The sequence below is a fragment of the Sitodiplosis mosellana genome, unplaced genomic scaffold, assembly GCF_009176505.1.
Source record: "Sitodiplosis mosellana isolate CC-2019 unplaced genomic scaffold, AAFC_SMos_1.0 Smas_scaffold_21, whole genome shotgun sequence".
Lineage (NCBI taxonomy): Eukaryota > Metazoa > Arthropoda > Insecta > Diptera > Cecidomyiidae > Sitodiplosis > Sitodiplosis mosellana.
In genome coordinates, this window is record NW_022595263.1 from 1,021,791 (window position 1) to 1,034,020 (window position 12,230).

The 12,230-nt window shown below is 34.3% G+C and overlaps 1 protein-coding gene across 8 annotated transcripts in view; it reads right to left on the reverse strand.

Annotated features, from left to right (window-relative positions):
• Nucleotides 1-208: 208 nt before the first annotated feature.
• LOC129568583 (homeobox protein abdominal-A homolog) overlaps nt 209-12,230 on the reverse strand; it is a 30,631-nt gene continuing 18,609 nt past the window's right edge. For 4 of the 8 annotated variants that reach the window (XM_055446645.1, XM_055446643.1, XM_055446644.1 and 1 more), the window contains 3 exons: nt 5,422-5,645; nt 5,013-5,226; nt 209-4,859 (listed from right to left, as the gene is read on the reverse strand). In XM_055446645.1, the coding sequence (XP_055302620.1) occupies nt 4,852-4,859; nt 5,013-5,226; nt 5,422-5,645 (446 nt within the window). In that variant the 3' untranslated portion in view covers nt 209-4,851. Of the gene's footprint in view, nt 5,227-5,421; nt 5,646-12,230 lie in introns of all 8 variants that reach the window. The other 4 variants (XM_055446638.1, XM_055446639.1, XM_055446640.1 and 1 more) reach the window with 2 other exon arrangements.

Genomic DNA, 12,230 nt, shown 5'->3' on the forward strand with positions numbered 1-12,230 from the left:
AACCGAGAAAATCAATCGTCTCGACCGTTCGTCGACTCCAATACGATGATTTTCTCAATAAAATTTTACTTCGTTACTGCAAGTCGTCGAAAAGTGTCAGTATGCTTTCATTTTCACCAAATTGAAGCACGTAAATTCGGGCAATCGTTTATCGGCCAATGGAGAAAAATTCGGGCAGGACAACAAGGGAAATAAAACCAAATACATATTTTTTTTTGTTTTTGTCTTTGTCTAAATTTATTTCATTAATATAGAAACACTACGGCAATGCAATTTTGTTTGAGTATTCGCGCGTTTACACTATTTACGCTAGATTATTGTTTTATGTTTACGTGTACACTTGAAAAATATTATATGGCATTTTGATGTTTTACAATAACCCTTAATTAATGTTTTTTTCTCTCTTTTTCTTCGTTTAAATTAGTTGTAATGTTGTTTGTGTGTTTCTAGCTTTAAATATTCAATTTTCTGTGTTCACTAAAATTGTTCATTACATACAAGTACATAATATGATAAGATGTAGAGAAAATAAATTATATTTTTTTTCAATTAATTACAATTCATCTGCTTGTTTTTCTCTCAAATATTCGATTTTTTTTTACAATTCCACTTACGAATTCTTTTTCATAAAAAGAGACAGTGCAAGAGATTCTTTGCTTGAGGATTGAGTTTCAAAATGCAAGCATTTAGGTTTAATGACTAACCGTCGATTGCCAATCAGATATATATGCACACTTGAGTGTGTCAGTCAGTTTGTGTAAGACGGACAAAATTGTGTGCAACAAATTGAGTTGAGTACACTGCTCAATGAAATCGCTCTGGAATCGATGAAATGGGGAAAGTTTTCGCTTCGAAAGGAAACACATTTTTCTCATGAGGTTCAGATGTTTGTGCGCGTTTCGAAATTTCCGTCACGCTCGTTTCATTTTGACATCAACATTTCTGTTTCCAACTGTATTTTGTTTTCATTTGTAAATTTGATGCGGTTCTCAAAAAGTTGGTAGAATAGAGGAACAAATACAAACGGTTTTCTTTTGATATTTTTAAGCAAGAAAAATTATTACGTATCTTGAGGATTTCGCAATTTGAACGACAGTCTTTTTTCTTTCACTTTTTTCACATCTGCAAAACTCCGTAGCCAACCTGAGAGTATCAATGACATCAATAATAACAATAATAATGTTCAAAATTATTTCAAAAAAATCGCCAAAAATCACAATTTGCCAAAAAAAAGAAGAAGAATTCTTTACTTATCGTGCATATCCTAAAGACGAAGCAAAATGAAACAAAATTTCAAACTTATAAAAATGGCGGTCATAATTTATTTTCATTGGGATCTCGCGCAAAACTAAAGAATAACAAAATGCATGTTTATATATAAAAAAAAACAAATTACAAGAAACAATGGATGTTAATCGATTAAAATTTGTTTAAGTGGAACTTATTTCAAAGGAAAACATTATGGACAGAAATGGAAATAAACAAAAAAAATTGCTAAATTTCACTAGAAATCGTAATGGTTTTATTCGGGCGCTATTTTCGAGCGGTCGCTTCTCATGTAGTATATAAGATTATATCTTGCAAAATGAACGAGAACGATTAGAAGAAAAGAAAACTGAAGTTTCGATGTTAATCCCATACATCGATCGGTTTTTATTGTTTTAAACAAAACTACATTATAGAAAATAAAAACATTCACGAAATTGAGTCATTTTTATTGAGGGTTCACAATTTTGTCAAGTTGTTAAAATTACAACTCGAATGTTCATAAAATTTCCGATTGGTTTTTATGATCTTCCTTTTTTGCTGTTTGAAATGTATTCTTTTATTGCGTTACTAGATGCACCCTTATTGATCTCTCTCTCTCTCTCTCTCTCTCTCTCTTTCTGTTTCTCGGTTTCTCGGGAGGTTTCTCTCTTTTTCACACTCATCTGTCTTTCTGTCAAAAATCGGCTTGCCCTAGACAATCTAAAAAACAATGAAATGTTCTTGTGTTGCGTTGCAATATTAAGAGTTTCTTCAATTTCTTAAACATTATGTATGAAGGTAATTTATCATGTAAATAGTAATAATGTAAGTAGATATTTTGTTTTAATATTCTTAATAGCTTGTTTATAATATTTTGTGTTTTGTGTATGTTATGTTAAATATTGGTTTGTTCTAAACTAAGGTTTATTCACGGATTTTGCTGTTTAAAATTGTTGTTTTCATTTCATCTTACACATCTAGTACGTATTTATGAGTTTTAAGGGGGGGGGGGGAGGAGGAAGAGAAAAACATTCAATCGATACAAGTCCTGCAAACCGGCAATACAACTCGCCACAACATGGCCATGACTCAATGATGCTTCCTTTGACACACGGTGTTTGACTTAAAACATTTGTATCGATTCAGTGTTTCAGATTGTTTTCTTTTTTATGTGTGCAATATACGGTTCACATGGTCACTATACGGAGGTTGCATGTAAATAGATTTTTGCTGTGTGCTCATTCCTTCTCAATATCATCGCGAACGATTTTTTGCATGTTTATTTCGTCAACTTGTGTCAGGAGGGAGCCCAAATCATGTAATTTTTTTCAATCTTGTTTGTATAATGTGTGTGTGTATATATATAAATTTTTATTTTATTTTTCCATATCGTTAAAACTTTATGTAAATATAATTATGTATATGGCAAATATGAACGCTTTTTTTGTTTCCTTTAAATTGTTTTGCTTAACTTTTAGCATTTATTGTTATTTATTACGTATGTGAATGAAATGGATGCTGTGATCTGTGAAACACACTGAGTATGTGTTTTCACCGTTGTTGTGAGTACACGTAAATGGTTTCTCTTCTCATTTGTTTTGTCATGATTCTTCTCTCAATGCAATTTTCTCGGTTAATACTTTGTTTTTGTCTACATAAATCGGTTATTTTGTTTTTGCGTTTGTTTGAATCGCGTTGTTTTGGAGGGATGCAGTGAAATCGATATATTGTTTGACTATGGCTAAGATTTGTTTTGTCACGAAAATTTGAAAAAAAAAAATTGAGCGTTAAAAATTACGATTACACATTGAAAATTCGATTGACAACAGAAATTGCATTTTTGTGATACTTACTCTCAACGAAATTAAACTAATGATCGACTCACGTGTTGAGAATCCAAGCCCATGGCACAAATTCACATGCTAACGACTATCAAATGAATTTTTGGATGTAATCGCAAAACGAGATCAAAATTTTCCTTTATTAGCTCAAAAAAATGTATGCCAAAAAAAAGTTTTGGAAACTAAAAAACCGAAAATCTAAATATAAATTTTGTTTAATCAACAGAAAGCGATGAAAGTGTCGAAACAATAATAACCGCTCAATAATTTTGTCCGTGTGGTTTCTATTTTTGCACAAATGGATACTTTTCGAAATGTTTTCTTTTTATCACTGATTTTTTTTTAATTTAATTTGGTGATTACGTATGCACTTTCAAAAGAGAAAAAAAGCAAAGTTGGAAGCCTGAAAAGCTATGAAGACGCGCTGTATCAGTCGTCGATCCTTTTGAACGTTTTGGCATCGTATACTTCCCAACTAAGTTTTCCATTTTTGTTTCTACTAATGTATGCTCCCTTATCTCAAACTAAAAGAAAATCATGTTTTCACCCTCTAACGCATCATTTTAAATACAATCACAACAGAAAAAAAATACGTTTTACAAGAAATGAATTACTTGAAAAATTATTAATGCCAACTTAAATTCGAAATCAAAATTAACGAAGCCCTAAGCACTATTTCGTTTTCTTGTCACTGGGAGCATTCTTCCCATGTTTCCTTTCGCTGTCAAACAATACCGATTCAATTTCGCAAACTACGTTTCATTTAAATCGGAAAATCGATGCAAAACTCCAAATTTTCCTAGAACTTTTCGTCGCTTCTTCCATACTTTTTTTTTCTTGATTGATGAAGATGTTTGTGGGCTTGACTCTTAGTACTAACTGAATTTTTACTTCTTGCAATTACATATACTTTAGTTTGTTTAGTTTAGGTTTGTTTTGAACTTATACATTATACACTAAGGTTACATTTATTTGTTTGTTACGTATAAAGAATTATGAGATTCTTCTGTTTTTTCATTCTTTTCTCCTGTTTGTTTTTCGCCGTTTTTCTACATTCACCTTTTCTTTTTCTCTTTATGTGTGTTATTCTGTGTTCTTTCTCTTTCTGTGCAATTATTCCGTTTATGTTATAATTTTTTTTTCTCTTGTAAGTGTGTATTCAAATGACATATTTGTTCACGGGAAAATAAATGTATTTTACGACTAATAACCATTCATGTAATGGTATATTGGCATTAAGAGCAATTAGAGTGCGTGTTTTATGTTGTTGGTCGCATCAAGAGAGACGCACAGCACAATTTGCGTTTCCATTGACTTGACCGAATTACTATCAGAATATATCGATGCGATAAATAAAAGTGGAATTTATGACAAATATGCTGACGACGCTCCTAAATTTTCCAAAAAAAAAAGAGAAAAAGAAAAAAGAAAGCAAACATAAGACGCAACGAAAAACTTAAATGAAAAAGAAAATTCTTAAAGAACTGTTCGAACGTGAGAAACAAAAATGGAAAAAACAATTGAAAAACAGAAAAAACACACAAACAATGCTTTCTTTTAATTATTATATATATATAGAAGATATTTTTTCTCGCTTTTTTGTTGTGTTGCTTGGTTTTTTCTTCTTCTTGCATTCGAAAAATGCACTTAAACATTATTTCATTCGGCTTGTTCGCATAAACTGTCCATTTCACATCAAAGTTGCGTTGTAGCGTGAGTGCGATGGTTTATCATGAATTCAGTGTTATTTACTCAATAGAAGTTAACTGGCTGTTTATGTGTTTGATGTTTGCGTGTTCGTGTGTTTGTGTTTGATTGATGGGGGTTCGTGTGTGCAAATTATAAATGCGGAAATTTACGAATTAATTTTACTGACAGACTTTAATAAATCTTGATTCGGTTTTTCGAAACCGGTCATCATACCTAAATTGCTGCCAATGCCGCCGACACCACTCATGCTTAAGCCCAGTTTCAGATCATTCTGTACAACCGAATGATGGAGATGACCGCTCGAATTCTGATTCACGATGTGTGAATGTTGATCATGGTGATGCGATTGCTTGTTGCTGTGCTGCTGTTGGGCGGACTTGATTTCTTGATTTTTCATCTTTTCCTGTTCCTCGCGATCGCGACGTGCCTACAATTTTCCAAGAACCGACCAATAAAAGAGCAAAATTTAACATTTCCGAATGCACTCATAAAAATAATACCAAAATTCCATGGCATTCATTCTATATGGATAAAACTCAATCCAAGTTCATTACTACTTTCTTTAAAAAAAAACACAGAATAGTTTCTGTTGTTAATTATGGCTCGTAAATCTCCATCTCACCTGTTCGTTGATTTCTTTGACGGCGCGTAGCTCTTTCTTTAATTTCATACGGCGGTTCTGGAACCAGATTTTAATTTGACGTTCGGTTAAGCACAATGCATGAGCAATTTCAATTCGTCGCCTTCGTGTCAAGTAGTGATTGAAGTGAAACTCTTTCTCCAGTTCGAGTGTCTGGAAGCGTGTATATGTTTGTCGACCTCGTCTTCTTGGACATCCATTTGGTGCTGCATTGTTTTGAAGAGAGAAAAAGAAAATGGAAATAATCAAAGAAAATATATTGAATGCTCAAATTGTTGAACCTTTCAACAAAAATCGTTTAGCAAATTATCTTCACGCAACTTCAACACATCTTGTTTATTACCCTCGACGACGACAGTTTACGTTAACTCTTTTCATTGCACAAGCAAGTCCTTCAATTTCGTTCTTGGAGACAATAAATATACGAGGAAAAAGCCATTAGTTTTGTGCACATTGTAAGTTTTTTCCCTTTTTTTGTGGCGTAAAATACAAGGTCGCCTCATCACATGGCGACTAAATTTGCAAAAAAAGGATCAAACAATTGGAAAAGCAGAAGGCATCTATGCAAAGGGTTTATGACCACCAAATGTTCGTTCCGCTTATTATGTAACTCGAAAATTCGAAAATTCTCGGTAACTTTGAAAAATTGTCCAATTTTCATTTGGCCATTTTCTTGCTCTGTCTTTCTCTCTTATCGGCCGGGTGCAAGAAGAAAGGCATTCTCAGTGTTGTCTCGGTCGAGAACGAGAAAGTTGATAAGCTCAGTTATCGTTTCATTTGTCACTGTTTATGACTGCGTTACGATCATGTCTCATTTTGACGACAGTTTATGTGCGCAATAATAATAAACGCATTTATAAAACCGAAAAGAACAGAAATACAACACTGAAAGAGAAAGGGAAGTAGGAACAAATGAGCTGAGTGTCCATAAAGATGAAAATAAAAATGCAATATTCGATATGTGTATATTTTGTGCTGTTGTTGTTGCTTTTTTTTCTCCGTTGCTTTTAAATGACTTTATGATCTGTGTTACGTGTTTTTATTTTGTGTGTGTATGTTTTTTTTCTGCCTTCTTCTTCTGGCCTTTCCTCACTTGCAATTATATTGTTTATATAACTGTTCTGTGTTAGCCGTGATCACTATGGTGGTTGTAAACGCTCTTTTTACGTTTGCTGCGTTCATTTCACCATTGACAGATTTCCGTGTGCGAAACATGCTAAAACTAGAAAGCTACGAACAATTGAGTACGAACCACAGAAGAAAAAAAATCTCGGCAAAAAGTGACTAAGAAAAATTAACCGACAAAAACTAAGTAAGAGATAAAAACGAGTATGAGCTGAGCATTGAGCACGGTTTGTCCAGGTTTTGACTGTTTTCGAATAACAGTATAGACAGGGCAACGACAACGCATCATGCTCAAGCCATATGTTAATCGGCTGCGATGTAATTAAGTTATACTTATATCTTACGGATTATCCATAAATGTATACCGTTGATGATCTTGATGATGGCGACAAACCATCCAAAGGAGATTTCATTCGGCCGTGGAGAGAAGCAAAAAAAATGGCAAATTAAATGTGATTTTGAAAATGGAAGATCAAAATAAATCGACGGATAATTTCTGTTTTATTTTGTTTCGCAGCAACGAACGCACAAGAGGCGTTGAGCAAACGACGATTTGAAGTTCAATGCAAAAAAGGCTTGGTTCAGAGAAAAACATTTTTTTTTTTGCTTAAAGTAAATTCTCGTGTAAATGATTTCATTCTGAAGCAAAGCGACAACTATGCTCAAGATTTTCAGCAGCGAATGTTGTAAAAAGCTACGCTTGAGTGATGATTACAGATATGGGCATTGGCCAATTAAAAAAAATTCCCTTTTAATTCATTCTTAATGAATATATTGTGTTACAATCGTATTTACCGTTTAAGTTAAGCGTGTGTGCGCGTGTCATTGATCGGTTGTGAGCATTTTCTGTCGTTCCAAAACCGATTGAATTCATTTTGTGTGCGTTCGATTAATTTTAAACCGTTTTCAATAAATGTTATGGTTAGATGAATTTTTGAATAAAGAAATAAATTAATTCAGATTCGATTTAATGGGATGCGACAATTTTAATCAAAATGGAAGAATGCTGTTCGATGCTGCTCTTGCTGTGTAGTACATGCCGAGCGTCGTTGAATATATTTCAATAAATTAGGCGTAAATCAATATTTGTTGTTAGCTTTCTTATATCATTAATGCGTCTTATGGCGACGAAATTGGAAGAGTGATCGGTTTTCAAGTTGATTAAAGTAAACGAGCCAACTAATTCTTAGTACCATTTTCAAAAAAAAGCATCTCCACACTCCGCGTCTCTCCGTGTTATTGACACAACATTTGTTTTGGCTACATTGAATTGGAATTGTGAGTTTGGTTTTCGCTTGAACTATGCTGCATTTTCCGCATTAGTTAAGTATGACATAAAAATGCATTGGGCACAAATTAAAATAGAAACGAGATTGAGGTTAATAAAATCGCGACGCTAGTGAATGAGCGCGCGTGAATGAACTGAGGATAATGACGCCTTTTATGCGCAATGCCATTTTACGCACATTAAATCGCTCGCTAAATATGCGATAACATCTCGTTATGACCGCTTTTATTGATATGTTTATATATCGTTTATATTAGATTTCAGTGTTAGTGAAAATGCAAATGTGTGACCATAAGAAAAACGAAAATGCCAATCTTTGACCAATAAACAATTTTAAACAACACGTATTGTGATTCATTCCCACATTTCGGACTTGATTTCTAAAGATTTAATAGTCAGTTTTTTTTACATTTTAAAACACTTTCAACGACATAAAATGTTGTTTGTGCTACTTGAATGGGTAAAAAATTATAATTCACATTTGATAAGAATCAATGATTCTAAAATTAAAAAAAGAAAAAGTAGAGCCGAGATTTGTTTATGGTTGAAAATGCAATTTTATCGAAATGAAATTTATGGGCGTTTAGCATGGTACAAAGTTTTAAAAAAGGCTCGTTAAAAAACTATAACAGAATAACAACAAGGAAAAGAGAGCGAAAGAAAGGTGTAAATTAGAGGAGGGGCCATTTTTCTTTCTCTCCTTTCTTTCTCCCGTTCAGTTCATTTAACCGTGTTGATGGTTTGTTTGCATTCCGTGAACGACATTATTTTCAATCAAATTTGAATTTAAAGTGTGTATGCTGATAAAGACCCTCATTTAGACGAGCAAAACATTTTCGAAATCCGAACAAATATGATAGATTTGCATTGGAAATGGTTGGCCATAATGGATGTGCGCACAACAGAGACGGATGTATTGATCGGTCGCCTAGCAACAGAGTACACACAGCCATGCATACCTACTACACGCACACAATCGCATCGAATGTACCATCAAACCGAAGAAGCCATGATGGTCGACATGTGTGTTGGTGTTGAACCATATGTCTGTTCGCATTCAAGCACCGAACAGTAGAACAAAGGGAAAAAATGTGTACGGCAAACGCCCAGCCATAATCATGTCTGAATTATGGCAACTGAGAAAGATTATGCGGACAATTAAATGTATCCGTAACTCTTCTGTTGGACGACAATCTGTTTTAATGAATTTACCATTTACGGCGATTTTTGTATTGTTCTTGTTTTGTTTCTTCAATTTTACTTTTAAATTTTATGCCGTGTTTACAGTGTATTTATATTGACAGCACTTGTTTTTGTCATGGGAGAGGCTAACTTTTTTTTGGTTGAAAAAATTTGTTTGAAATAAAACAGGCGAATGATTTATTTGTGTTTCCATGTGGGATGGATCCGCGGAAGCCTCGATGTGCATCTGTTCAATGTTAAATTGTTTGTTTTTTCCACTCTGACAACGAAGCAGATTTATTTTCCACAAGGGACACGAGTAAGCAAAGTTCGGCACGTATCTATCATCAATTAAACATTTTGGAAGTGTGCGACTGGTGAAACCGACGAGTTAAGAAAATACACAAGTTTGGTTGGGAAAAGTCATGAAAATATACAAGTTTGATTTATTTATATAAATCGAATTCTTGTGTTTAGTTGATTCGAATTTCCATCGAATTCTATGTGTAAACAATTGCACAACTCTTAAATATATGAGGCGATAAGCGTTGGCTTGCATTTGGCAGTCGATGATTTCTTCGCCGTTTTTTCAACAATCCATAACGAATCCTAGCACTCAAAGCGTTTGATGCGTACGTTCTTGAGATTATCACCATTGTACAGATTAATAACAATCACCCTCACATGCATTTCAATTGGCAAGAGACAGACAATCGTCACAAGAACGATGGCAAAGGCATTGAGAATAAATAGAGAGTGCGACATAATTGCGTTTTTGCATATCTGTTTTATGTATCGTGTACACAATTTGTATGGAGTATCAATTGATATGCCACGCATAGTAATAGTAATCATCATAGCCGTCTCTGTCGTCGTCTCCGTCGAGTACACACAAACAAAATGCGAGTGCGACTCACTTGGGCGTGAGCTAATCGCTTAATGTCAGGGCGATTTTCGATTAAACCAAACTCTATAGTTTCCCACTATAGGTTATGTCTTTACGGTCATCACTTTTATGGCATTTCATTAATTATATTTTATGGAAGTACTTGCTCAGCGCTTATGCGTATCTCTTTGATTGCTGTGGAAATTCGGCTACATTGAAAAGTAGTGGTGGTGATGGTCGTGGTTGGAGTGTTTGGAATTGAAGTGGCTACATTAAATACAAACGAGCACAATTCTTTAATGCAATCTTATCGAATGCAGCATTTGTAACTAATTGCGGTTCACTCATACTCTCTATCATTTTTCGATGATTTATTCGAGCGCAAATGTTCGTATTTAAATACTCTCCGCCTCCAGCACGAAATGTCTGCAGCACTTCTTCTGTGTACATGTATTTGAGGTTCGCATAGTAACGCCAAATGATATTGAAGCCATATAATTGTTGTTTTGTCGATTAAACTTTTTTTTGTCGTTCACTCAAATTAAAATTGGCTGGAGAACGTAGAAGCGGCGGGCGACCACCGAATAGATTGTTGAAAAACGACAAGAAATTCGTTTGTCAGCGATCGAATCGTAGCCTGGAAAATGTAAATAAGAAATCAGCTCAGTTGACGTGGATCTTGGCAATATGAGCGCATAACAGCGTGGCGCCTAGAATCTAAATAAACTGCTGAAATTATTGAATGCAATATCAGCATGCACGAGCAGCCATAGTACAGAGCGTACGCTATGTATGAATTTTCTTGTTTCTTCAACTTTCGCTTCGGTCGCCACTTCTTATTCGTGTTTTCTTTTTTTTTCCAACCGCCAATGCTCTCTCCTTTCATATCTACTATTTTTTTTCTCTGACATTGCATTTCGTTTTGACAAATAGTCTAAACTTTGCCCGCATTTCATTTTCAGTTGTAAACAAAAAAATAACCTCACTTAACAACAGACAAACGGAGCATCGAATCAAATGCTTGCATTTTTGTTTTCGCGACGAACGACATAATAACAGCGTGCTGTGAACTTTCAAGCCCCCCGACCAACAACAAACATGCAATGAATCGCAGAAGAAAAAAAAACAATGAAAATTAGCGTATGAACCTGTTTTGTGTTGAATTGCATCGCTTACAATAGTATGAAAAACGATTCACATTTAAGTTTGTGTCTCGAGAATTTGATTTATTTTTAAAGATGGCAAAATGTACAACACAGAGTACATATCATTTACACACATACCCAATTGCCGCAAAAAAAAAACCTCACAATGCACAACGAAGAGAAGTAATTTCAATTAAAAATGGTTGCTACAATGATACATTTTAATTATTTTTATGGGTTTCTTCTTCGAACACTGTCCCCGTTCTGCGGTTATTTATTGTTCCTCATATTCTTATCTCATATTTCACGCGCTCATTTTAATATTGTTCGCCTCGCATACACTCACAAAAAAGGGAAGATAAAACACAGCAATGTCGCAATTTATGCATCCTTTGTCTTTTAATAAATAAATTCCATGTAATCGTAAATGTTGGTATGGTTTTTTTCCTCATGCAAAGTGCTAGCTTGAGTTTAGATGTTGCAGTCGTCCGTGCGGTTTCTCATGCTCGAATATAACCGGAATGCTTTGCGACCAAAAAAAAATGACACGCAAAAAATGTGTTTCCGAATAATAATTTTGTTTGTTCGTTTGTTTGTTTTAAGCCGAATATCTATTTGTTGATATGCGATGCTGTGTTTGGATTATGTTTTTGGCGACAGTCGCAACCATTAAAAAGATACGCGCAAAGTTGGCAAAAGACATTATCATCTCCGAAAAAAAAAATCCAACAAAATCTCTATCAATTTCCAAAAAATGTAAGTCAGTCAGTCGAAACGGAACGGAATGGAACAGAACAGATCAATGGATTTTTCGATGTAGAACAATAGTACTCTAACTAAAAGCTTTTGCAATGCATTGAATTTCTGCATTATTATTGAACGATTTATCATTGTGCTGTTCGAGTAATGCGATAGCAAATGAGTTGATTCGCTCAACCCGAATTCGAATTTTTATCATTAAGACCCATTCGCTGGCAAAAAGCCAATTGAATGATTAGCTGATGGTGTGTTGTTTCCATTGTATGTGGAATGCAATTTCATTTCGAATGATAAAATGGCTGAATGCAATCGTTGTTGCATTCAATCGGTCTTCTGCCATTGTGAATTTCAGTTTGAAGCCATAAAAAATTGCCAAGAGTGAGACAACCACACTGCAGATAACAAA